The sequence below is a fragment of the Sinocyclocheilus grahami genome, unplaced genomic scaffold (genome assembly GCF_001515645.1).
Source record: "Sinocyclocheilus grahami isolate Dianchi unplaced genomic scaffold, SAMN03320097.WGS_v1.1 scaffold495.1, whole genome shotgun sequence".
Classification (NCBI taxonomy): domain Eukaryota; kingdom Metazoa; phylum Chordata; class Actinopteri; order Cypriniformes; family Cyprinidae; genus Sinocyclocheilus; species Sinocyclocheilus grahami.
The window spans coordinates 4,681-31,955 of NW_015505674.1; the positions used below are offsets into that span (position 1 = coordinate 4,681).

The following is a 27,275-nucleotide window of genomic DNA, read 5'->3' on the forward strand; positions in this document are numbered from 1 at the left end:
ACACACACACACACACACACACACAGTTTTGAAAGAGCTCGAGAGCCCGTTGCACAATTTGTACATATTTAAAACATTATTTTAGATGCAGAAGCCAAAGCTTGCCACTAGTTAAAATTCATTTAAAGTTTTTTCGTGCGTTCTGAACAGAAGAGCTACGGCTCAGCTCATGAATATTAAGCACGCAACGTGACGTTCGCCCGATAGTCCTTTCCGATTGGCTAAATAGCCTGATAATTTGCATGGTGGAGGGTGGGCTCATAATAATATTACGCTACTTGCGCGGTGGTCTCTCCGGGAAGCAGCGTATACATTTGTTTATTTTATTAGAAAAATGCCATATACATAAGGTAAACAAGTGGTATACAAGTGGGCTCAATGTAAACCAAATGTTGCACATTTTATAAATGACTTTAAATTATATGTAAATCTCTTAGAACTTTCTCTGGTAGCTAATAATGTTAATTTGATAATGTGAATATGTAATACCTCATGTTCTTGTGGCATTGAATAATAAAGCATAAAAAAAATTATAATATATATATATGTATATATATATATATATATATATATATATAAATATATATATATATATATATATATATATATATATAATATTTTAACAACTCAGTGCCATGTTGTATCAGTGAAAAATTCAAATAAGTCATTTGTGTCAACACATCTGAAACATTCAAATAATAAAGTTATTTGTGTAAAAAAAAAAAAAAAGGTCTACGGCAGCGTCAGCTCTACCTAATTAATATTCATGAGCTCAGCCAGGGTCGCGTAGGATTGGCGCTGCGGCAGCACCGGAAGTGTTGCGTCACTGCGTGTGGGTGTGGGAGCAACTTTAGGAAACAAAGTGTCCTTCGCTTCAGAAGTACCTCACACTTAAACTCGTTCTCAGCTGGTTTGATATTTTCGAAAAAGAAAACCCGAGGAGATCAGCAGACGCTCACATCACTGACTTGGTAAGTGCGAATGTTATTGTAAAGCTTCTCACGACGTAAAACTCTCCAAGAGGTGATGTTAACTGTTTGATAACCTCTTGTCAACGCGTTTATTTAATTAAGACACATTGTGGCGTAGTGTATTCACGTATAAATATTCAATATGTAACACTGACCTCATATGCATCTTATGTATGTTGCGTGTACTGTATATATAGTGTAGTTATGTTAGTCATAATAATGTGTGTTAGTGATAAACAGCTGCTGTTCGTGGGTTTGTGTATCTGAACACACACGTGGCTCAATCCTAGATCAGATCTAGCCATCTCAGTTTAATCGAGACCTGAATCTGATCAAAAAGAAAATGGGGAAAGTTACTTTTAAAAGTAATGCATTACAATATTGCGTTACTCCCTAAAAAAGTAACTAATTATCTCTGTTACTTTTACGTTACTTTTGAGTTGCTTTTTAAATCTGGGCGGGGCTTGCTTGTTTGTTTTTAATATAAAAAATGTAAAAGCCCCTTCACACCAAAAATGTAATGAATGCGCCTCAGGCTGAAGAAAATGTAAATTCACGTCTGTACAGTAGAGGGCGCCGCTCATCGAATTGCATGAAGAATATGATGCAGGAGAAGAAAGTTCAACACTATTCAGCAATAACAAAAATAAAACACAAACGTGGGATTTTTGCTTATTAGTATGGTTGAATTTGATCATTGAAGGTCAGCAGCCAGCAAAGACACTGGTTAATAAAACTGGATTAAATACATAAAGGATATTTGTGTTATTTAACATATTTATTTATTGCAGGTTGGTGTCATATTCTGAGTTTGCATTTCAGTGTTTTTATTCATTTTGAGAAATACTGAATCTGATTTTGTGCAAGTGAGATGAGTAAATGCATGTCGACATTTACTGCAGAACTACAGTATACCATATTCTTTATTTTCTTTTTATAATAGTTTTTTTTATATATATATTTTTTTTAATATATTAAATGTAAAAGCCCCTTCACACCAAAAATGTAATGAATGCGCCTCAGGCTGAAGAAAATGTAAATTCACGTCTGTACAGTAGAGGGCGCAGCTCATCGAATTGCATGAAGAATATGATGCAGGAGAAGAAAGTTCAACACTATTCAGCAATAACAAAAATAAAACACAAACGTGGGATTTTTGCTTATTAGTATGGTTGAATTTGATCATCGAAGGTCAGTAGCAGTAAAAAGTAATGCGTTACTTTACTAGTTACTTTTAAAAAGTAATCTGATTACTTGTAATGCCTCACCCCCAACACTGGGAAGAAGTCACCTGGGAATTTACCAGCCTCACCTGTGGAAGTACACTGCTTCACTCCCAGATCAGGTTACCTGTCAGGAATGTCTGGTTTTGGGATAATTTCCCTGCTGAATGATCCAATTTCCATTCTTTCTTGCTTAACTGGGGAAATACTGTAAGTAGCGTGTAAGACGTATGTTTAGGACTCAGAATTGAGCTATTCTTTGAATCAATTTACCGTGATCACGATGATATTCTGAATTTGACACCCTTTGTACAAGTTTGACTCAAATGTTCAAGGAACATTTCAACCTCCAAAAATGTATGTTGTTGTTGTTGTAATTTTCTCACCTCACGTCATTCCAAACCTGTTATTTCTTTCTTCCTTTTTTTCCTGCAAAATATCCATGTTTTTCCATGCAATTAAAAGGCAATTAATTTCATCAGATGTCTTTAACATCATACTTCAATAATGTTAATTCACTTTGGCCAAGAATATTTAATGTCACTTACATCAAACTTGAGACATGTCTTAATGCACCATATTTGAATGTCTGCAAATTTGAGAGTGCTTTTTAAAGCTTTATATATATATATATATATAGTTCCTGTGGCTCAGTGGTAGAGGGTTCGATTCCCAGGGAACACACATACTGGTAAAAAATGTATAGCCTGATTGCACTGTAATCTTAATGCACCATATTTGAATGTCTGCAAATTTGAGAGTGCTTTTTAAAGCTTTATATATATATATATAGTTCCTGTGGCTCAGTGGTAGAGGGTTCGATTCCCAGGGAACACACATACTGGTAAAAAATTTATAGCCTGATTGCACTGTAAGTCGCTTTGGATAAAAGCATCTGCTAAATGCATAAAATTAATTAAATATATATATATATATATATACACATACTTATATTGAATATTATACTTGATATATACTTATACTTGAATATCAGTCAGTTTCACATGCAAACCTTTTATATAACTTAAGAAGACTTGGAATATACTCCACAAGTGTGTATTTTATGAGCTTTATTGCCCCGTTCACTTTCGTTGCATGCAAAGCAGAAGAACATTCTGCAAATTTGTGATTTGTGTTGCATGGAAAAACATTTGGAATTTGGAACATGAGAGTGAGAAATGTTTAAATAATTCCTTAAATCTGTCCTGAGAAGAATTTTCCACAAATCTCAGATCATTTAAATGGGCTTATCGGACTTTCCTGCCTGCTCTAGAGAGTGCAAATGAAATTAACACAGACTCAAGTCAAGTGTGTGTGTGTGTGTGCGCGTGCGCGCGTGTTAAGTAGAGTCTTGGCAGGGCTGGGAATGACAGGACAGTCACATGACAGGATGCCAAGAGCACATGAGCACCAGATGATGGTTATTAGATGAGCCTGATGTTTAATCTTACGGTCCACATCCTTCAGAAAGCCCAAAAAGAGCCTTTATATAAGCTGTCAGTGGGACTGGAGTGTGAATGACAAAAATCACTCTCGCGCTTTGGTGCGAGTCGTTATTTTGTTAATGAAGAATGTTTTCAGCTCCAAAATCCAGAGTTTCCCAACTATTATGACTTTATGGTGTTGTTCATGTGCTTGTAAATATGATCTTTCTGACATGACTTCAACGCACAAGTATCTACAGACCACAGACTCTTTTCTGGCTAGACTGAAGGAAACTTTCCTAGATTAAAGTTCAGCCAGCTCAAGTTTTTATTGTTGTTGTTTTTTTTTGTTTTGTTTTTTGTAGCATGCATCATTCATGCATCACTGAAAGGTTATAGCTAAAATGTGAGTATCCAAGAGACTAAAGAAATCCTCTTCTTGTTACGTTTCTCACATCAGGTCAAAGGTTATGAGGTTTTTTAGGTATGCACAGCAGTTTTGTCTTTCACGCATACAGCTTGAGAAGAAGGAAGCGGACAAAGAAAAAAAAACAGCTTGTCAGAGCTCTGCTGGGAATGTTTGATAAAAGCCTGCGTCTTCATCAGGGCTGTTTTTGTTGGACGGGAAGCTGAACTCAGAGCATTTCGGTGAGCTCTTGCACAAGGTTGGTGATTGTTGAAGGATATGTAGATGTGTCTGACTGAAATGAAGGCATCAGCCGGTCTTCAGAAGTTCACATAGTGTCAAATTACCATCAGAAAATGCAGCCGAACACTCACCGCTTGTGTCTAACACTGAGATGTAACACTGTGTTCATGCTTATATAGCACATAAAGACAAGGTTGTTTTTGCAAATAGGTACACTTTCCAAAAAGTGAAAACTCTTTCTGAGCATCTAATTTCTCGCGATTTTTCTGTAGCTGTAATAAACTTCATTATTTACGGAAAAACACAAACACAAAAAACATAAGTCACGTTTAGGAGTTGCATGTCTCGAAATGATCCTTTTACAATAAGAGTCTTAAAGGTGAGCAGATTTCAGTGTGATTTTGTATAGCACTGCACAACTAAGATCAGATGTTGCATGCACTTAAAAACCATGCAAAACAGGTTCCAGTAGTGATAAACCAATGCACTGGCCAATATTTGTCCATTTTGAGGTTATATGAGGCATTGGTTTTAATATACCTGGTTAGATCTTCTCAGTAGCAGATCTTCTCGTTTATCTCAGTTGCTCGCTTAATTTTGCGATAGCAGTGTCTCTTTGTCGGACATGGTATTTTCAGACTACCAGCAAATGAATGTTAATGGATAATATACATTTTTAGTGAAATAAGTAAATACTGTGTTAAATAAATTATTTAAATTCACCACATTTAAGTGCATACCATTGAATTGTTTTATACACTACCGTTCAAAAAGTTTGGGTCTTTTTAATATTTTTGAAAGAAGTCTCTTCTGCTCACCAAGACTGTATTTATTTGATCAATAATACAGTAAAAACAATTACAATCTAAAATAGCTGTTTTCTGTGTGAATATATTTTAAAATGTAATTCCTGTGATGCGCAGCTGTATTTTCAGCATCATTCCTCCAGTCTTCAGTGTCGCATGATCTTCAGAAATCAGTATAATATGCTGCTTTGCTGCTCAAAAAACATTTCTGATTATTATCAGTGTTGAAAACAGTTGTGCTGCACAATATTTTTGTGGAAACTGTGATACATTTTGTTTTTCAGGATTCACAGATGAATAGAAAGTTCAAAAGAACAGCATTTATTTAAAATAGAAATCTAGTTTTGTAACGTTATAAATGACTTTACTGTCACTTTTGATCAGTTTAATGCATCATTCTTACTGACCATTCTTATTCTTCTTATCTGCATCAACAATGGAAAATCATATTTTGGACGACCACTAGACATGCTCATATACATGCTGTTACTAGTTTGTTAAATGCATTTCTAACTAGTTTGTGATCCTTTAGTTATACAGTATATCATCGTGACAACTAGAAGTTTTGCTGCGTGTAAGATAGCAAATCTTCTAGATAAACAGTTTCACTGAACGTTTCCTCCAAGACACGCCATAATGAAGTGACTGATTTCATCTGTGATAAACACTGAAATGCATTCTGGGTAATCTTGTTCCTGAGACCAAAGCATTAATGTCAGTGGTAAGATTGACTGCAATACTTGTAACTCTGTTGACTCTAGTTCAGCTGTGAAGCCAGTAAAACTGTTATTAAAATAGCTGTCAGACCTGAGGTGATGCATGTGCTCTTTCTAGTATACATATATATGTGTGTGTGTGTGTGTGTGTAAAATAATTTCTGAAGAATCATGTGACACTGCAGACTGGAGTAATGATGCTGAAAATTCAGCTTTGCATCACAAAAATAAATTGCATCTTTCTTAACATATATTCACATGGAAAACAGTTATTTTAAATTGTAATGATATTTCACAATTTTACTATATTTTTTTACTTAAAAAAAAAAGCATCTTTATATATATATATATAGTGTATATACTAGGGCTGTCAGTTTTGTTAACGTAATTAGTTATGAAAAATTATGCGATTAACATTTTAACGCACTGGCCCCGCCCCCAGACCTCTACCTCATCTTACATTTCATAGTTGACAAATATCATGCAGAGCAACAACTTCATAAATGCCATTATGCCCCAAAATTCAAGATATCCGGAGTGTAAATGTGATCTGTTTTTGCTCAGTTTTGCCAACAAAAATATTACCTATAAAGCCACAGCAGAACTGTTGCGCATCTCCGAGCAAGCGGTGTTTAGTTTCTGAATGAATCCGCGTTTTGAACTAATCGTGTGAATCAATGAATCAAAGGCCCATTCATAAAGAGAGTCGTTTACTTCATTCCTGAATGAATCAGCCGTTCGAATGTATGAAAGACTCATAAAGACATTTGCCGCCACTTGCTGGCATTTTTAGTTTCTTATTTAGAGTAATATTTCATTAAAAAAAGGGGGTAAAATGAGGGGGAAAAAAAACTTTAAAGCAATAGTTCACCCAAAAAATGTTAATTATGTCATGATTTACTCAAACCTGAATGACTTAGGCTACTTTCTTTTGTGTAACAAAGTTATTTTGAAGACTGTTGGTAACAAAGCAGTTTTGGTTATCAATAACTTCCATTGCATGAAAAAAAACCCCTGACATGTTTCTCAAATTATCTTATTTTATGTTCCATAGTTTATGTTAGCCTAAACGTTTGTTTAATAAACGTTTTAATAAATTTGATGTTGATTCAAATAAAATATTTCTTTCTAAAGCTACTATTTATAATGACTAATTAATACTTTCTCATTTAACACAACAATAGCATTAAATACCCCCAAAAGATTATTTTCACAGCCAAATGTAATTTGCGATTAATTAGATTAATCAACACATTGTGCAATTAATTAGATAAAAAATTTGAATCGACTGACAGCCCTAGTATACACACATATTTTATATATCTGTATAAACACACACACACACGTGTATAATATATACATATATTAGTGCTGTCAAATGATTAATCGCGATTAATTGCATACAAAATAAAAAATTTAGTTTGCAAAATATATGTGTGTGTTCTGTGTATATTTATTATGTATATATAAATACACGCATACAGTATATATTTTGAAAGAATTAGCATGTGTTTACATGTCTATATTTATTCATATAATTTATATTATAAATAAATATATTTAATATATAAACGTAACATATTTTTCTGAAATATATATATATATATATATATATATATATGCATGTGTGTGTATTTATATGTACATATATTATGTAAACAAAAACATCAATCCAGGTGCTTGGGTCGGTCCCAGACGTTAAGCTGCTTATGGTCCGGATGGTGTTTAGTGCTGCTACGTGAAAGAATGTGGCCGTTTGTTCGAGTTTTTATGCTCTTTCTGCAGTCATATGATCAGCTTTAATACGTTCTGAGAACCCAGCCATCGACGGACGCTTTCCTCTCCCTGATTCTGAGAACGTGTCAAGACAAGATGTGTACGAGGGCGTTATGAAATCATAGAGTAGGTTTAGAAGCGCTCGTACTATTAAACTTGCACATAACTTCATCTCACAAAGAAAGAGCCTTCATTGAGGAACTTTCTTTGATCTTGTGAGATGTGCTGTCAAAACTTACTGTAATTTTTTAAGGGCTTAAAACTTCCTTTTGCAAAACTTTGTGAGCCCAGATTACAATACGTTGACTTCTTCACAATAAGAGAACAGAAACAAAAAGAAAAGAACCTTGGTGCCTGATAAGACTTAACAAGCTGTCATCACACAGTGTCTTAAAATAATACTTCTGCACCAAGCATTACAATATTGTACTGACAGATAAAAATAGAGCATGACAACATTTCAAAGCCTACAATGACTGATAATGATTGTCTCTAGTGCAACCTCTGAGTTAAATATTATAGGTTATGAAACACTTAATTTTTAAGTGATGAATGTCTCTGTGTTGTAGTCTTAAGCTACAGTGAAAAGAAACTTGAGTTGATAAATGTGAGTGGAAATAAAAGCCATTGTGTCGATGCATTCAAGTATGAAAAGCTGCTTTTTCAAAGTCTGTTTCCTCATGTAGGCTCCGGGATTTATGGACTCCCATGATCAATGACAAAAAAGAGGTTTCAGAAGCATATTTACTGTTCTGGAATAGAAATGCAATACTACAGCTCTAGTCTCAAATTCTTTTTTTTTGTTGTTTCCTGTTACTGATTTAGCACTGTTGCATCAATGCAAATGCCTGTCTGTCTGTCTTCATTTGAACTGAAATGCTTTAAAAAAAAAAAGGGGGATAAACTAATGGGTTCATTTTGGGTAGTTCTTTAAAGTCAGCATGAACCTTGTTAATTATCCTGCCATGCTATGGACATTAATTTGTGAAAGAAAGTTTCATGTTGAGTTACTGTTAGTGTTTTGTTTGTAAGAGTTCACAAATGTTTGTGTCAGGGTTATCATCATTAACTTAAACTACAAAAAAAATATGTTCATCGCCCAGCCATCGACGGACGCTTTCCTCTCCCTGATTCTGAGAACGTGTCAAGACAAGATGTGTATGAGGGCGTTATGAAATCATAGAGTAGGTTTAGAAGCGCTCGTACTATTAAACTTGCACATAACTTCATCTCACAAAGGAAGAGCCTTCATTGAGGAACTTTCTTTGATCTTGTGAGATGTGCTGTCAAAACTTACTGTAATTTTTTAAGGGCTTAAAACTTCCTTTTGCAAAACTTTGTGAGCCCAGATTACAATACGTTGACTTCTTCACAATAAGAGAACAGAAACAAAAAGAAAAGAACCTTGGTGCCTGATAAGACTTAACAAGCTGTCATCACACAGTGTCTTAAAATAATACTTCTGCACCAAGCATTACAATATTGTACTGACAGATAAAAATAGAGCATGACAACATTTCAAAGCCTACAATGACTGATAATGATTGTCTCTAGTGCAACCTCTGAGTTAAATATTATAGGTTATGAAACACTTAATTTTTAAGTGATGAATGTCTCTGTGTTGTAGTCTTAAGCTACAGTGAAAAGAAACTTGAGTTGATAAATGTGAGTGGAAATAAAAGCCATTGTGTCGATGCATTCAAGTATGAAAAGCTGCTTTTTCAAAGTCTGTTTCCTCATGTAGGCTCCGGGATTTATGGACTCCCATGATCAATGACAAAAAAGAGGTTTCAGAAGCATATTTACTGTTCTGGAATAGAAATGCAATACTACAGCTCTAGTCTCAAATTCTTTTTTTTTGTTGTTTCCTGTTACTGATTTAGCACTGTTGCATCAATGCAAATGCCTGTCTGTCTGTCTTCATTTGAACTGAAATGCTTTAAAAAAAAAAAGGTGGATAAACTAATGGGTTCATTTTGGGTAGTTTTTTAAAGTAAGCATGAACCTTGTTAATTATCCTGCCATGCTATGGACATTAATTTGTGAAAGAAAGTTTCATGTTGAGTTACTGTTAGTGTTTTGTTTGTAAGAGTTCACAAATGTTTGTGTCAGGGTTATCATCATTAACTTAAACTACAAAAAAAATATGTTCATCGTTACTTGAAACAAAATAAACTTTAGCTGAAATAAAATATAATATCAAAAACTTTACCTTATTTTATTTCAGCAAGTTGCCAAGACAGCATTTCTAATTTTTGTTTAAAGTACTAAAATAAACTAATAACTAAAACTTAATAAAAACTGTATAGACATGTTATAAAAAAAACAAAAACACAACAAAATTACTACAATTTTAAGATTAAAATTAAAAGCATGTAAATTTGTTTCCGTCACAGGATTCACGTCAATTTTTAAAGAAAGAAAGTTATTTAATAACAAATCAATAAAAGGTTATTTAAAGCTTTTTATTCAACAATTCTGAGATTTTTCTTGCAATTCCAAGTTTATTTCTCGCCATTCTGTTTTTTTCCTCTTAATTCCAAGTTTATCTCTCACAATAAATTTTTTTATGCCATTGAGTAAAAAAAATAAAAAGGTAATTGCAACTTTTTATCTCACAAGTCCTTTTATGTCAGTTAGAATCTCACAATTCAGACTTTTTATAAACTTAATTTTGTTAGAACTGTGAGATAAAAAGTTGCAATTACTTTTTTAGTTTTTATATTCCATGGCCAAAAAAAAAAACGTACAACAGAATTGTGTGAGAGAAACTCTAAATTCAGAGAAAGAAAAAAAAGGGAATTGTGAGATATAAACTCAAAATTATAAGAAAAACACTATAGCAGTATATGATTGATAATGAGATAAGAGTGCTTTGTGTTTGTCCATCACAGACCCTCGTTCAGCTCTCAGTATGTCCGATGGGGACTATGATTATCTCATCAAGTTCCTCGCGCTGGGGGACTCTGGGGTGGGAAAGACCAGCTTCCTATATCAGTACACAGACGGCAAATTCAACTCCAAATTCATCACCACAGTGGGAATAGACTTCAGAGAAAAACGAGTGGTGAGTGGTTTTAATACTGGCACTGTTCATGAATTGTATTGATCTTTTCCATTCAGCAGAAATCCATGCATTGGTTTTTATATGCTGACATTTTAAACTGTTTATTAATGAGTGTTCAACTGTGCTGGAGTATTTATAGTGCTATGCAAGGGCGCTGTTCTCACAGTCTTGGTTCAGATGTTTCCTGCTTGATTTGTAATGGAGGTTTATTGTTGTGGAGTCCCTCTCGGGGTTTACCGGACTGTAAAATCCCATGGTCCTGTTCAGCTTAGTTTGTAACTGCACATGGAAACTTGCCCAGAGGTCAAGAGCAGTCATTCATGTGTAGATCACAGCCTCAGATGCAGGGAGATATACACACGTTTGTCTGAACATGGTCATGAATACTAGATGCAGGAAAAACACATGCAGAACGCTGCGTCCCTGTGAAAGCAAACAGACACGCAGGAGGTAATTATGCTTTTCCTGAATGCAATTTGATGCCTAAGACTGCTTAATTTGTTGGAAACACGCTTCAGCAAGAGACAGTCGACATAAAGCACATAATACACACCTTACAATACCTCTGATAGACGATAGGACGATTGATAGAACAATAGATAGAACGATAGATGGATGTATGGAGAGAGATTCAGATAGATATTCAGGTAGACCGATAGATAGATATTCAGATATTCGGATAGATATTCAGATAGATAGATAGATGGGTAGATATTCAGATAGATAGACAGGTAGATATTCAGATAGACGGATAGATATTCAGATAGACGGATAGATATTCAGATAGATAGACAGGTAGATGTCGACATAAAGCACATAATACACACCTTACAATACCTCTGATAGACGATAGGACGATTGATAGAACAATAGATAGAACAATAGATGGATGTATGGAGAGAGATTCAGATAGATATTCAGGTAGACCGATGGATAGATATTCAGATAGACAGGTAGATAGACAGACGGATAGGTAGATATTCAGATAGATGGATGGATAGATATTCAGATAGACGGATGGATAGATATTCAGATAGACGGATAGACAGATAGATAGATAGACGGATGGATAGATATTCAGATAGACGGATGGATATTCAGATAGACGGATAGATATTCAGATAGATAGACAGATAGACGGATGGATAGATATTCAGATAGACGGATGGATAGATATTCAGATAGACGGATGGATAGATATTCAGATAGACGGATGGATAGATATTCAGATAGACGGATGGATAGATATTCAGACAGACGGATAGATAGACGGATAAATAGATATTCAGACAGACGGATAGATATTTATATAGATAGACGGATAGATAGACGGATGGATAGATATTCAGATAGATAGATAGACGGATAGATAGATATTCAGACAGACGGATAGATAGAGATAGATATTTATATAGATAGACGGATAGATAGACAAATAGTTTTGATGGTGTATAATATGTTTTGCTAATAAAATGTTTGCATATTTGTAGATCAATACATATTAAATATCTGCACTGTACTTATTTATTAGTTCTGATTAGAACAAATAATAAACATGATTTACCGATCAGTATTATTAACTTATAATTTAAGTATATTAAAAATCAAGTACTTTTGTACTTTCAAATTGTAATATTTGTAAAATTCATAAAATGTGTGCGTATACCGTTACTGGAGTAATATTTTATCAGGGTATCTGTACTTTCACTCAGTTTGTTGATTTGTGTACTCCGTCTCACACTGAATACTGTATAGTAATAACCGTTCTCATGGTAACAAAAACTGACTGAACATTTGCTTTGAGGAAACCGCATTGGCAGGTAGAGTTACGGAAGTGTGTGTGTGTTTTAGGGGAAAGATGAATGCAGGATCATGTGGCCTTACAGAGCAGGGATCCCTCCTTAAGAACAAACACTTGAGCACTCAAGACATCAAACAAACGCTGATGTTTTAGAGCCACACAATCAGGAGTCGCAGCGCTGATGAGACACTTCCCGCTCTGTCATCAAGTGTGCGTTACACGGCTGTGTTTGACTGTGTGAAAAGTAAACCAAACCAAACCACTCCAGCCAATACCTTAGCAACCGCATAGCAACACCCTGGCAACCACCACAACAGTGTAACATTGTGGCGGCTCGTTTTGCACGGGCAAACCTCACGCTGCCTGCAGAGGATGGCAGGATATTCATTACACTCTAATGCAGTGTACAGAGTCTCAGAAATGTCTGCTTCTGTCCTCTAAGGTGTACAAATCCAGCGGTCCTGATGGGACGGTCGGGAGAGGACAGAGGATTCACATCCAGCTGTGGGACACGGCCGGTCAGGAGAGGTCAGACGCAGACCAGCACTGCTTTATAACATGCCGAGATGAGTCTGAGAGGTTTGGTGTGATGGTTTTTCTGTCTTCTCCTCTGAATGCAGGTTTCGGAGTTTGACCACTGCGTTCTTCAGGGACGCCATGGGCTTCCTGTTGCTCTTTGACCTCACGAATGAGCAGAGCTTCCTTAATGTGCGGAACTGGATGAGTAAGTCCAGACTCACCGGATAAGTGTGCACCCCGCAGACCTAGTTTTGTTTTAATACAACTACTATTCATTATTAGAGTGTCTCTGTTTCCACATTTAATGAGCAGCTACTTTCATTTTCTTCAGAAATTAAGTGTTTGTTTGTTCTTGGCACAAATTTTCCTCCCACAAATTATTTTTGTATTCATTTAATTTTTAGCTTAGTGGTTTCCCATATAATAATAATAATAATCATTCTTATTTTATATTACATTTTATTTTTAATTAGCAGGTTACCCGTCTTCTACTACTAGAACTAAAACAGAATGAAAATATTTTTAATATGCATTATTAATTTTATCTTTACCTAGCAGCTTAGAGTATTTGTCCAACTAATGGTAATACTAATACTAATAATATTTAGTTATTTTTTATTTAATATTATTTGTAATTAATTTTTATTTTTAAAGCAGCTTAGAGTGGTTGCCTATCTAATAATAATAAAATGGTTTTAAAATAATAATTATTTAATATTAATTTTTATTAATAGTGTTTTTAACTATCGCCTTAGAGTGGTTGCCCATATAATAATAATTATTTTTTTATATTATTTATATTACATTTTATTTTTAACTAGCAGGTTCTACTACTACTAGAACTAAAGCAAAATGAAAATATTTTTAATATGTATTTTCTTAAATGAATTTAATCTTTACCTAGCAGCTTAGAGTATTTGTCCAACTACTACTACTGCTAATAATCTTTACTTATTTTTAATTTAATATTATTTGTAATTAATTTTTATTTTAACTAGCAACTTAGAGTGGTTGCCTAATCTACTGCTACTGCTAGAAAAAAAAAGTAAATTTTTTTTTATTAATTAAATTTTTACCTAGCAGCTTGGAGTGATTGCCCAAATACTACTACTACTACTAATAATACATGAAATATTTAATATTATTTTTATTCATTTTGTGTGTAACTAGCAGTTTAGAGTGGTTGTCTATCTAAAAAATGAATTAATAATAATAATAATTAAATTACATAAAAAAAGTATTAATAAATAAATTTAATGCATTTTTTTTTACTAAGCAGTTTGGAGTGATTGCCCAGCTAAAAAATAATATTAACAACAAAATAATAAATAGTTATTATTAATAGATAGACCACTCTACAGTAAGCTGCTTGTTGTTGTTGTTGCATTATAATGAATCATTTTTTAAATAATAATATTTAATGGTTAATTGCTGTGATGTCTCGTGCAGGTCAGCTGCAGACGCATGCGTACTGCGAGAATCCTGACGTCGTCTTGTGCGGAAACAAATCAGACCTGGAGGACCAGCGCGCGGTGAAAACGGAGAACGCACGAGAACTGGCCGAGAAATATGGGTGAGAAACTAAACTCGTCCTGTGTCTGTGTCTGAATGGGACCTCGACTGCCTCGAAAATCAATGCACCTCAGGACAGAAATGCCTCACTATCCATTCCACTCGGTTGTTTGAGCAGCTTATTCCAAGGTAGTTGTGATGTGATCACATGACTTAGCTAATTAGATTAATTAGTGCTGATATTAAAACAGATATGCACACAGGTGAGGGGGGGATTCCTTTTAAAGACATTTGCTTTACATGCTAATTTCGAAGGTAATTTTTTATATTTTTTATTACCTTGCATGTCCAAAACTGTAATTTTTTTCAAACAAACAAACATTTTTTTAAGCTTATTGTAACATTTAGCAAAAATCAAGATTAAATATATATTGGGTCAAAATCCCATGTTTTAAACGATGAAGTGCTATGCAGGCTATTGAAGACAATATTGGCTGATTAGATGGAAACGTTAACCTAAAATGTAATTCCCCCCCCCCTCTCTCTTCACCATTCCCACATCTGACCTCAAAACATAAAATATTACCCTTTTCTGACATAGATTTTGAATGAAAGAGTTCTCATTGGATCTAAGCAAATCTCACAGGTGAGCTATTTTGATCTCAAAAGGTGAGTTGTCACTGAAAGGTGAGGAGTTTGCATCTATGTAAAATCTATCAGTATATTTACACGTGATCGAGTTGTAGTGTAATGTCACATGTGAGGCGAGTCGTTTCTGGATGCGAGCGACTCTGAGGATGTTTGTTTTGAGGGCTGTGTCTGTAGCGTGTTTGCCTAAGATGAGGGCAGCTCTCGTTAAATGTGACTCGTTAAGATGGCGGTGTACTGAAAGGCTAATATTGACTGTGTTCATGCGAGTCAAGCACTCAAGTCTTTTGAGAAGGTTTCTATCTCATGAATACTTCAGTATGATTACGTGGAAATTCTTTGCTCGAATCATATGAATGGTGCTCCTATCAAGCAGATCGACTGTTAAAATATTTGATGACTTTTTTAATTTTATTGTCGGTAATGTTGACTGCGTTTGGTTCTAGTTCTCGTCAGCATTCAGTGAGTTTGCTGTGACGCATCTGTTGAGCGTCGTTCATATTCTATTGACTGATCCTCACATCTAAACTCATCCAGGTGTGTCTTTCAGATCCCAATCCTAGTGAGCTGCCTATGTAGGCAGGATTTTAAGGGCTCATTAACACGCTCTCAGTGCAAAAGCTGTTCTGAAAATTAGGCAGCAGAACGATGCTGTTCTATCACATGCATCCTTCATAGACAAGACAATCCCACAATGCATTTAAAAAAAATCCCTCTTAGATCATGAAATTGCGTAATAATATACTTTACTTAGTTTGAGGACTAAATGAAATGCATCAATAAAAGTGTTGGAGTAGTGGTTTGTGCTCTAATCCATTTTATTTTTTGTCTTTTCGCAGTGTCCCATACTTCGAGACGAGTGCTGCGAGCGGCGAGAATGTGAGCTGTGCCGTGGAGGTTCTGCTGGATCTGATCATGAAGCGCATGGAGAGATGTGTGGACAAATCCTGGATCCCCGACGGGATGGTTCACAGCAACGGCCACAGCACCAGCAACCTGGCAGAGCCCCCAATCCTAGTGAGCTGCCTATGTAGGCAGGATTTTAAGGGCTCATTAACACGCTCTCAGTGCAAAAGCTGTTCTGAAAATTAGGCAGCAACGATGCTGTGTGTTCTATCACATGCATCCTTCATAGACAAGACAATCCCACAATGCATTTAAAAAAAATCCCTCTTAGATCATGATAATGCGTAATAATATACTTTACTTAGTTTGAGGACTAAATGAAATGCATCAATAAAAGTGTTGGAGTAGTGGTTTGTGCTCTAATCCATTTTATTTTTTGTCTTTTCGCAGTGTCCCATACTTCGAGACGAGTGCTGCGAGCGGCGAGAATGTGAGCTGTGCCGTGGAGGTTCTGCTGGATCTGATCATGAAGCGCATGGAGAGATGTGTGGACAAATCCTGGATCCCCGACGGGATGGTTCGCAGCAACGGCCACAGCACCAGCAACCTGGCAGAGCCGCGTGACGCCGAGCAGAGCAAGTGCGGCTGCTAATGCCGTAAGAATCCTTCCAGCCGCGGCTCTCTGATCCTCTTCATTAGCACTAGCATACATTACGGTTGAGTTGAGCGGATGTCGAGGATGAGAGACCCTGCGCTGCGTTAAAGCAGGGGATGCCGCATCCTCACTTGTTTTTTTCTCAGAATGGATGGACTAAAGCCTCCTAGATTCAAGTCTTCACGTTTTGAGAGCACTTTACACCAAATCCTGCGTTCAGAAGCCTTAATGCATCAGATGAGATGTGTTTCAAGGGCTCGAATCCTCTCACTGTGTGTTTGACTTTTAGTGCCCATCTGCTGGTAAAACTAGACGTGCATCAGTGCATTTCTCTGATCCTGACAGTTTTGTTGATTTTCTAAATGAAAACCCCACATTCAATCACTGAAAATCTGAAAAAAATGCATGTTAAAAAACAGATATTATTTAAAATATTTGTTTAAAATATATATTTATATAATGCACAACCTGTATCACTTTTTTTTTTTTAAATTACAAAAATGAAGAAAAGCATAATATGGACTTGAAATGGTGTCATGGTTAGTAATGATGAGAGAATTGTCAGATACATATTTTACTCACATATATATATATACACACGCATATATATACACACACACACACACATATATATATATATATATATATATACACACACACACTCTCTCTCTCACACACACACACACACACACACTCTCTCTCTCTCTCTCACACACACACACACACAAACTCTCTCACACACACACAAACTCTCTCTCACACACACTCACATATATATATATATATACACACACACGCATATATATATATATGCATGCATGTATGTATATATGTGTGTATATATATATGATATAAATTAAAAAAAAATTTTTTTTACATCAATCCCCACCTTCTTTGTCACTTAAAAAAAAAGTACATTAAGAAAAGCATCATATGGACTTGAAATGGCATGAAGGTTAGTAATGATGAGAATTGTAATTTTTTTGGTGATCTATTCCTGTAATCATTTGTGCTGTTGTCCCTCTTTAGTGGACTGATGGATGTGTGTATATATATGATATAAATAAAAAAATTTTTTTTTTACATCAATCCCCACCTTCTTTGTCACTTAAAAAAAAGTACATTAAGAAAAGCATCATATGGACTTGAAATGGCATGAAGGTTAGTAATGATGAGAATTGTAATTTTTTTGGTGATCTGTTCCTGTAATCATTTGTGCTGTTGTCCCTCTTTAGTGGACTGATGGTGAATAACGCTCACTTCTATGCCACTTTTTAACAAGTTTGAACACTTTTAAATGTGTTACTATGTTATCTGTAGTCATGTAGATGTCAGAGACCAATTAAATAAGTATTTAGCTGTTACTGTATTCATTTGTAGGTTAGTGGTTGATTTGTGTGGACATTCACCAGTTGCTGTTGGTTGTGGTTTTTCTGTATTTCTGGTCGCTGCTTGATGTAGGGTTCCTGCCATTTCATTTCATTACGGGATTTAGAGTGAGGTTTAGATGAAATATCCACATCTATGCTGTCAATTGTGGTTACATTTTTCCAAAATGGTGCAAGTAGATGCCTTCATTTCCTCTCTTTTACAGTCCCTCCATTTCACAAAAGCAAAGCAAACAAAAGCTGAGTGAATGACACAGTTTTGTTGATTTTCTAAATGAAAACCCCACATTCAATCACTGAAAATCTGAAAAAAATGCATGTTAAAAAACAGATATTATTTAAAATATTTGTTTAAAATATATATTTATATAATGCACAACCTGTATCACTTTTTTTTTTTTAAATTACAAAAATGAAGAAAAGCATAATATGGACTTGAAATGGTGTCATGGTTAGTAATGATGAGAGAATTGTCAGATACATATTTGTTGGGAAAAAATAAATAAATAATATATATAATGTGTGTATATATATATATATATATATATATATATAGTGAATAACGCTCACTTCTATGCCACTTTTTAACAAGTTTGAACACTTTTAAATGTGTTACTATGTTATCTGTAGTCATGTAGATGTCAGAGACCAATTAAATAAGTATTTAGCTGTTACTGTATTCATTTGTAGGTTAGTGGTTGATTTGTGTGGACATTCACCAGTTGCTGTTGGTTGTGGTTTTTCTGTATTTCTGGTCGCTGCTTGATGTAGGGTTCCTGCCATTTCATTTCATTACGGGATTTAGAGTGAGGTTTAGATGAAATATCCACATCTATGCTGTCAATTGTGGTTACATTTTTCCAAAATGGTGCAAGTAGATGCCTTCATTTCCTCTCTTTTACAGTCCCTCCATTTCACAAAAGCAAAGCAAACAAAAGCTGAGTGAATGTTTGTAATCTGTGGACATTTCCAAAGTGCTTTATTCTGCTGTAGTGCCTGTAACACTGTATCAGTGCCAAACACTGTCTTTTGTGCCAAATACTGAAACTCTATTCGAAAAAAATAAATATATTTTATTATTTATTATGATGTTGTCATATGCACGTTTTAAGCTGTGTGTTGAAATGCTGATGAATTTTACAGATTGTTTGGGCTGATTTCGGTCCTTTGTAATGAATATACTGAAAAGATTATACATTGTAGTGTACAAAAAACCATGCAGAGGGGGATTTCTCTTTACGAGCTGTGCCCCCTGGAGGAAACAAACACCTACAGACCTCCTTTCCTGCTTGTCAGTGTAAAAAAGGTTATTCCAGTTAAGATATTTCTGCATGCTTATTTCAACTTTTCACACACTCTCACTTGCCTTTTAGACAAGCATTTTACAGTGTAATATAATATAAATATAAACAGTGTAATAATATTGTAGCTCTGACTTCCATTCACATTGGTTCTACATTTTGGAGAATAGTAGAGACAGTATAAGGACTACATTTATGGTACTTTTTGTCCTTTATGGAGCTTGACGGTGTGGTTATTTACTCGTGTTCATTAGTAAATCATTTTTATAATATTCCTTTAACATCTCTGACTCGATCTCTGTGTCGTGATGTCTGCATGCATATAATAAAGAGACTGAATACAACAGTGCTCAGATCATTTATTGTAATAATACAGACATTACAAGTAAATAATGAATGTGAACATGTACAGTAACTTTATTTTACTGTATTATGTATCACCCAGTACATTAATAATCACTCAAATAAAAATGACAGAATTAAAATCACCTTAAGCATCTAACCTATACATAAAAATATATAAACCTAGTTTAAATTATTATTTTTATTATTATTGTAAAACAAGAAAATAATCTTTTTCAATCGATGACTAATTGACTAAAACAAAATGTCCTGATGTGTCGTCGCACACACTGTTCGATGCTGATGTAACTTGACGTTCCAGCCCAACACCTTTAATAAACAAAAGTCTTAAAATCATTTTGCAATCAATATGTACTTCGTTGTTAGTCTTTGTAATTCTTTCAAGTCACATCCTACATTTTTTCTATTAAAATTCTGTTTCTCTTGGAATTATGTAACGTTAAAGAAAGTCCAATTGTGAATGGCATGTTATGTCGAGATTCTGAATGCGACTCATAATGTCAGTCTTACCCTCGAGATCATCTTTGAGCTGTTGTGCCACTGCCCTCAGTTCCTTCACAACATGTGGAAACTCTTCCTCAATCTCCTCAAAATGTTTTATTGACAGGGCGAAAAGGCTGCAGGCGGCCAGAGCAGAAACTGTGGCCAGCTGCCTTCCACCAAACAAGAAGCTGATCTCTGCAGAAACACACAACATCTTAAAACACTGAGTATGAGGCTGCTTGCACCATATGTGACCACCATTTGGTTAGAACTGTAGACCTTGGTATCTCTCAATAATAAGATCCCCTTTGAACTAATCACTGGCTCTGGGTCCAAATTTACCTACTAGCCTTCTCTACAGCAGGCGAAAAGAGTTGTATGTCTGAAATAATAGTATTAAAATATAAATATATGTGAGCCTGGAGCACAAAAGCAGTGTTGAGTCGCTGGGGTATATTTGTAGCAATAGCCAACAATACATTGTATGGGTCACAATTATACATTTTTCTTTTATGCCAAAAATCATTAGTATATTAAGTAAAGATCATGTTCCATGAAGATATTTTGTACATTTCCTATTGTAAATATATCAAAACTTAATTTTTGATTAGTAATATGCATGGCTAAGAACTTCATTTGGACAACTTTAAAGATGATTTTCTCAATATTTAGATTTTTTTGCACCCTCAGATTCCAGATTTTCAAATAGTTGTATCTCAGCCAAATATTGTCCGATCCTAACAAACCATACATCAATGGAAAGCTTATTTATTCAGCTTTCAGATGATGTATAAATCTCAATATTGAAAAATTGACCTTTATGACTGGTTTTGTGGTCCAGGGTCATAAATAGACTTGTCATAGAACTCTCTCTTTTGTTGGATTTGATTGCTTCTATTGTCATCATTTGTACGTCGCTTTGGATAAAAGCATCTGCTAAATGACTAAATGTAAATATATATATATATATATAACTACCCAAATGACCTACAACTTTCAGAGAGAAACTGTTGCACGCATATGGTGGACACTTCACGACATAGTGGATGTACTCTTTTTAATCCCTAATACACACACACTACTATATCGAATGGACACAAAATAATTACTTGTTCTTTTTGGACGCAGCCTAGATTTGTCAGGTTAATGGCATCAAAAGAAAGAAGAACGGTTTTGTTTGTAAGTGTGATTACTAATCATGAGTCAACTTCTGATCATCATTATATGAATTATTGGATGTTTTTCCACACAACAGTCTAATATGGTTCTGTTATCTCTTTCAGACAAAAGCATCCCTAAACGGCACATCAAACAGTCATGGTTCAAGACCAGAACTGCAATGAGGACCAGGCTTGACTTCTCGTCTGAATCAGGCTACAGCAGGTTTCACCTCCAAAGTGGTCTCCATCGCACAGCTCCATTTGGAAAAACTGGTTCTTCACGAGCACACGTCCATGCTCGATGAAGAACATGTGGGCAGCTTTAGCATCCTGATGAAGGATGATGTCTTCTGCTTGGAATAACTCGTACTCCAACTTCACCAAGATTGCGTCGGTGAATTCTCTGTCATGCTTTATGAGCATGGAGCCTTTGCTCAGCAGGTTGGGACACATATCTGCCATAATATCCTTTGAAAGAGAAAACATAGCACTATTGAAATGAGTTATACATAAAAACAGATTACTTTGTTCTAATTCTTCGTGGTTGGCTCCAGTGTGAGCGTGACACTGAGGTACGTGTAATGTTATCTGCACAGACCGTCGCTTATTTCTATGTTCATATGAATGAATTAGAAACCTTTCTCAGCCGTTTTGACACCAGATCGAGGATGTTCTTCTTGTCATACTGCCACTTGTACTGGGCAGTGGTGCGCTGGCGCAGAGACCTGGGCAGCTTCTTGAACATTTTGGAGGATTGCAGCTGGCTGATCTGTCATATTTATACATCATGCTTTTAATTCATGCATTTATTTCTTGAATCCATTTTACTCTCGAAAAAATCACTTAAGAGCACCTTTTTCTTGTATTCATTGCCAGTCGCAGACATGCTCCCGACTGTTGCCATCAAGCAGGCGATAAGAGCAAAACACATTATATATCCAACCACCATGCTAACAACAGCCGTCCACCGTTCTGCCATGCCTGAAACACAAAAGGTAATCATTTTATCTCATTGTAAACTACAGTTGTGCATCTCATTCAGGGGTGCTCGCTCATGCAAAACCTGATGCCGGAATGCTAAAGTACCAGGGCATCTGTTGCTATTTTCTTTTCATCTGGCATATGAAAATCATAAGTTTGGTCACTTCAAAGTTGAATACTTTGGGCCACAGGTTTTGTAAAATCCCTAATCCTGATGGTGCTCGCCTTAGCAAATGCCACACCACAAAACAACAAATGATCTTTTCTCAAAATTGCTTCATGTTGTGAATGAATGTGAGATGTACGTGTTGGCGATTGAATAGATTTAGTTGAAATCCAGGCCAGTTGAGAGAAAGCTCTGAAGGAAGAATAGGAGTATTTTTCCCCGATCGTGGTATTCTGCAAAACATAAAAGAAAATAGGAACAAATGTTAAGCGTCACATCAGTAAATGCCTGCATACGCACAATACACATTGAGACATGCCTTGATGTTCTCTTGCATGACCCAGCAGTCGTCGGGAAACTCCTCCAGTAGAGATATGAAGTACTGAACACATGTGTTCCAGTGCCAAATCAGGATTATCAACATGAACATGAAAAAAATCCTGAAAAACTTCTTGGCTTCTTCAAGCTGGATGTCAGAGACCTAGAATGACCGAGAACACAGACAAAGTCAGACGAGGTCTCATTAGAACTGTAAGGGTGTACATACAACCTGATGCTTGTTGGTTTATTGGGAAAATACTACTACTACAAAAAAAAAAAGATATCTATTGTATTGAACAATGAAATCAAGCTAGAGTGAAGTCAAAAATCCTTTCACTGAATATTTAAATATCTTCGAAAATCACAGACTGTCGGGTCTTGGGTTGCTGTAGGATTTTTGGAGAAGTTTTTGATATTTATTTAGAGTTTTTTCAGATCATTGGTTTGGTTTCAGGGATTCCTTAAATCATCAGATCATAGATGACTTTCAGAAAAAGAATGAAAAAGTCATTTGTATAACTTTTCATGTAACATCAGCCTGAAAAATTGTTTTTATTCTATCCTAAAGTCGATTTTAGTTATATCACTTTATATTGTACATCGCTCTAATAATAATATCTTAAAATCCATGTTAGAAGCACTTTTTTTTTTTTTTAAGTTTCATAACAAATGATGTCTTTTTTCTTAATTTGTTTTCTTATTTTCCCCCCCAGTGGGCAAAGGCGACTGGCAGGCGGGAAAAAAACAAACAGTATTGCCATTGATAATTTCCTGCATAAACATGGCCGTGAGTGAAACTGAAACTTACACTTTCCAATTCAAAGCAGAATCTCAGAAGCTTCGGCACACGGAGTAAACGGATCATACTGAAAATCCTGGCAAACATGAGTATCCGCACCAGCTTCGAAGCCATCAGTACATCAGTGTCAGTGTGATAAAACTGCTCCTGCAGTGCAAATTAAGACATGCTTTCATTGTGAGATGCTAAATAAAGGATCTTTACAATTTGATCAGTGTGAGCGATTTTAACTTTATTAATAAAATTACCACAATAATAATGATGATGTCAACCGGAAAGGCAGCCACCACATCAGGAGAAAACCAACTTTTGAAATAATCATTTCTTATTAATTTTGGATCCAGGATGGCCTAGACAGAAACAAGACTGTGTTGTATTCATTTTTAAAAGTCAACAATATTTTAGAAAGGGAAAGCAATAAATAATTCATATTACACTCTAAAAAATGCTGGGTTAAATAGGGACAAACCCAGCAATTGGGTTGTTTTGACCCAGTGGTTGGGTTACTACTCAGAAGGTTGGCTTAAACATTTAACCCACACACACACACACACACGCACACACATACTCTCTCTCTCTCTCTCTCTCTCTCTCACACACACACACACACACACACACACTCTCTCTCTCTCTCTCACACTCACACACACTCACGTAAATTGCTGGGTTTGTCCCTATTTTACCCAGCACTGGGTTGTATTTAACCCAGCATTTTGTAGAGTGTACACTATTAAAAAAAAGAGGATGAGGACATTCCTACCTGACCGTCGTCACTGAATATACCCATTCGAAAATTAATGCCAACATCAAGGCAAAACATGGTGTCTGAGAATACATTGAAGGTCACCCAGTATGTGTGGGCGTTACCATGCATATCATCAGAAAATGCCATGTCTAGAGGAATTGTTATAAGGTTCACGAATGTTAAGATCACCATAAACATAAGATAGTAATGCCTGGAAGACGGGAAAAAAGCAAAAGCATTTTTACAGATCACTGTCATACATGCTCAACATGGCATTTATTTATTTGTGATAATGCCATACTATGCATATGGTAATCATTTAGTAGCCTACCATATGTAAAAGTATCATTAGTAGCAATTGTAACATCTGGCCAGGATTTATATACATTATAAACATTATGAATGTATTAATTTCATATTCATTTTTTATTCTATCGTAACATTTTACATTTAAATTGTACATTCGTTTACATTCAAACGTAACATGTACTTAAATTGCAATTTTATTATGATATTACAAAAAATGTTTGTTCCGTGTTAGCGTTATGTTATGAACGCTAACTGACGTTTTTTTGACAAGCCTATCAAGAACAAGATCAGACGTCTAATTAGCATATATGCTAAATAATCTGAAAGTGATTGAGTTTTATGTGAAGTGAACAATGACACGGTGCTAGTTTACACGAGGAAGACTAACGTTAGTTGAGTCTGTGTGATTAATTAACGTTAACGTTAAGTTACCTGACGTGACTCCGGGGGTTTATCACCCATCTGAAGGTTTCAACTTCGTTTTTCTCTTCATTTTCGCCTTCTTCAGGATACACCGTTAACGTTAGCTTTCCTGTTAGGATATCTTTAAGGCCCGAAAGCCGTGTTTGTCCCGGTTCACTGGAGCTATTTGCACTCATCTCGACGGAGCGACTCATCAGCAGACCGCAGAGACGGTTATTTCGGTATGTTCGTTATTTACGTTCAAATGTTAGCGAACCCGCGCGTGACAGTTGAGCGGTGACGACAATCTAGGTTTTAATTAATTAGTTTTTTATATATATATATTTATATGAATTATCCTAGGCCTAATGTGACCAGTGTTGGGGAAAGTTACTTTTAAAAGTAATGCGTTACAATATTGCGTTACTACATAAAAAGTAACTAATTACGTTACGTTTTATGGAACGCAATGCGGTACGTTACTTTTGCGCTACTTTTGAAATCTGGACAGGGCTTGCTTGTTTGCTTTTAAAATAAAAAAGTTATATTTTTGGCAAATATAAAAGCCTCTTCACACCAAAAGTGAAATGAATGCGACTGTTTATTATTGAGGTTTTTAACATTTATTTAAAAAGTTTTAATAAAACAAATTGTATGGAGTTTAACCCTTTTGCCTACCATTTACATTCCCCCCCTCAGGTTAGAGCCATATATTTAATTTCTAAATGGAATAAAAACAAGGCTGATTGTTCCGCTGACGAAATGTCTGAGTTGTGAAAACTATGTGAAGTAGGACATTGTGCGTGCCATTGTAAAGACTAAATCTATATCCCTCACAGTCCTCGTTTTCATGTTAGATTCAATATGGTATGGCAAGCCGTTTTAACTTAAAATGTTCCCAGCATTGCCCAACGTAATTGCATTTGAACTAGTAAGAATTAAATTGCAGAGCTCTACAATTCAGCTCTTACTAGTAAAGTTTAAAATTAGAGTGCTCTCTAATTAAATTCTTACTAACAGTTCCAATTAGAGAGCTCTTTAATTAACATTGTTACTAGTAAGAATTTAATTGTAGCGCTCTCTAATTGAATTGTTACTAGAAAAAATGTTACGACGAAGGCCAGTTTACACCAAGGACGATAACTATAAAGATAACAATACAGATATTGTTTAAAAGTCATTCTCAGTATTATAGCGTAGCAGAGTCCATACCACAGCTATAACGATAAAAGCAGAAAGTGAAAGAATCACTTTCAGAGCATTTTTTTCCCCAGCTGATGAATAATAAAAAAACATTGACACCCAATCAGAATCAATCCTGCTATAACAAGCTTAATAAATTAAATTAAAGGCAGACGTGTGTGCACTTAGAATAAACCGACGATATCGTCCACTGGTGTCTTTATAGTTATCGTTCTTGGTGTGAATTGGCCTTAACGCTGGTAATATTTGAACAGCTTGCCATAATATGACGTCTAACCTGACAAAGGTCTATTCCCTCTGATTTCTTTATGCACACACACATACTCGTGTAGGTCTATCAGATCCACTATTCTGTCATCTTCTGTAAGAGAAAGACAACCACCTTGTCAAAGCCTAACGGCTAATATAGGCTCTGATGTTTGAGTTTCTAAAGTGTTCTGCTCATGAACTTGATCAATGATGCTGCTGCTTTTCCTCCACGCTGTTCAAGCCGAACGAATAATGACATTAAAGTCCGTTTAAAGGCATCAGGAGTCATAACGGAAAACTCCTTGACGATCAATCCCAATAACTGTGTAATGGTCTCTGATAGACAAATGAGAGCAGCCCATCCGCTGGAAAGACCTCATGTGTAGAATGACATTATACGACTTTTAGGCCCCTGATACAATTTTTAAATAGACCATAAAACTGATTTTAGATTAGGCTTGAAATGCAACTACTACTTTCTAAAGGTGTACTGGGCGTTTTTACTAAATCACTGCAAATCTTAAAGGAATAGTTCACCCCAAAATAAACAATGTAAAGTGAAAAGTGGCGTGTTTGTAAGAAACAAATCTGTCATTATTATGTTTTAAAGGGGTCATATGATGCTGCTAAAAAGAACATTATTTTGTGTATTTGGTGTAATGAAATGTTTATCCGGTTTAAAGTTTAAAAAACACATTATTTTCCACATACTGTACATTATTGTTTCTCCTCTATGCCCCTCCTTTCTGAAACGCGTCGATTTTTACAAAGCTCATCGGTCTGAAAAGCGAG

General features: G+C 35.4%; 2 protein-coding genes across 2 annotated transcripts; one reads left to right on the forward strand and one right to left on the reverse strand.

The window, feature by feature from the left end:
* The first annotated feature begins 831 nt into the window (after nucleotides 1-831).
* LOC107554237 (ras-related protein Rab-27A) lies at nucleotides 832-17,046 on the forward strand. Its single transcript, XM_016236693.1, has 6 exons — nucleotides 832-973; nucleotides 10,462-10,632; nucleotides 12,876-12,961; nucleotides 13,054-13,157; nucleotides 14,402-14,525; nucleotides 16,409-17,046. Exons 2-6 carry the CDS (start codon nucleotides 10,480-10,482, stop codon nucleotides 16,608-16,610), a joined length of 669 nt encoding a protein of 222 aa, XP_016092179.1. The 5' UTR covers nucleotides 832-973; nucleotides 10,462-10,479; the 3' UTR covers nucleotides 16,611-17,046.
* A 2,845-nt stretch (nucleotides 17,047-19,891) lies between these two features.
* Nucleotides 19,892-25,267, reverse strand: LOC107554225 (potassium/sodium hyperpolarization-activated cyclic nucleotide-gated channel 1-like). The gene is made up of 11 exons (XM_016236678.1): nucleotides 25,062-25,267; nucleotides 24,336-24,531; nucleotides 23,824-23,925; nucleotides 23,585-23,722; nucleotides 22,775-22,936; nucleotides 22,595-22,688; nucleotides 22,162-22,289; nucleotides 21,946-22,077; nucleotides 21,539-21,776; nucleotides 20,176-20,343; nucleotides 19,892-19,974 (listed from the first exon to the last, which is right to left on the reverse strand). The coding sequence occupies exons 1-11, from the start codon at nucleotides 25,244-25,246 to the stop codon at nucleotides 19,892-19,894; spliced, it is 1,626 nt and encodes a 541-aa protein (XP_016092164.1). The 5' UTR covers nucleotides 25,247-25,267.
* Between the last annotated feature and the right edge of the window lie 2,008 nt (nucleotides 25,268-27,275).

What these genes read in the sequence shown, in the direction of transcription:
- LOC107554225 (XM_016236678.1), bottom strand. Translation starts at nt 25,246, where the DNA reads ATGAGTCGCTCCGTCGAGATGAGTGCAAATAGCTCCAGTGAACCGGGA. An exon ending in AACCCCCGGAGTCACGTCAG is followed by an intron (nt 24,532 to 25,061) that starts GTAACTTAACGT and finishes CCCGTCTTCCAG; the next exon opens with GCATTACTATCTTATGTTTA. An exon ending in TGTCAAAACGGCTGAGAAAG is followed by an intron (nt 21,777 to 21,945) that starts GTTTCTAATTCA and finishes TCTCTTTCAAAG; the next exon opens with GATATTATGGCAGATATGTG.
- LOC107554237 (XM_016236693.1), top strand. Translation starts at nt 10,480, where the DNA reads ATGTCCGATGGGGACTATGATTATCTCATCAAGTTCCTCGCGCTGGGG. An exon ending in ACTTCAGAGAAAAACGAGTG is followed by an intron (nt 10,633 to 12,875) that starts GTGAGTGGTTTT and finishes CTGTCCTCTAAG; the next exon opens with GTGTACAAATCCAGCGGTCC. An exon ending in GAACTGGCCGAGAAATATGG is followed by an intron (nt 14,526 to 16,408) that starts GTGAGAAACTAA and finishes GTCTTTTCGCAG; the next exon opens with TGTCCCATACTTCGAGACGA.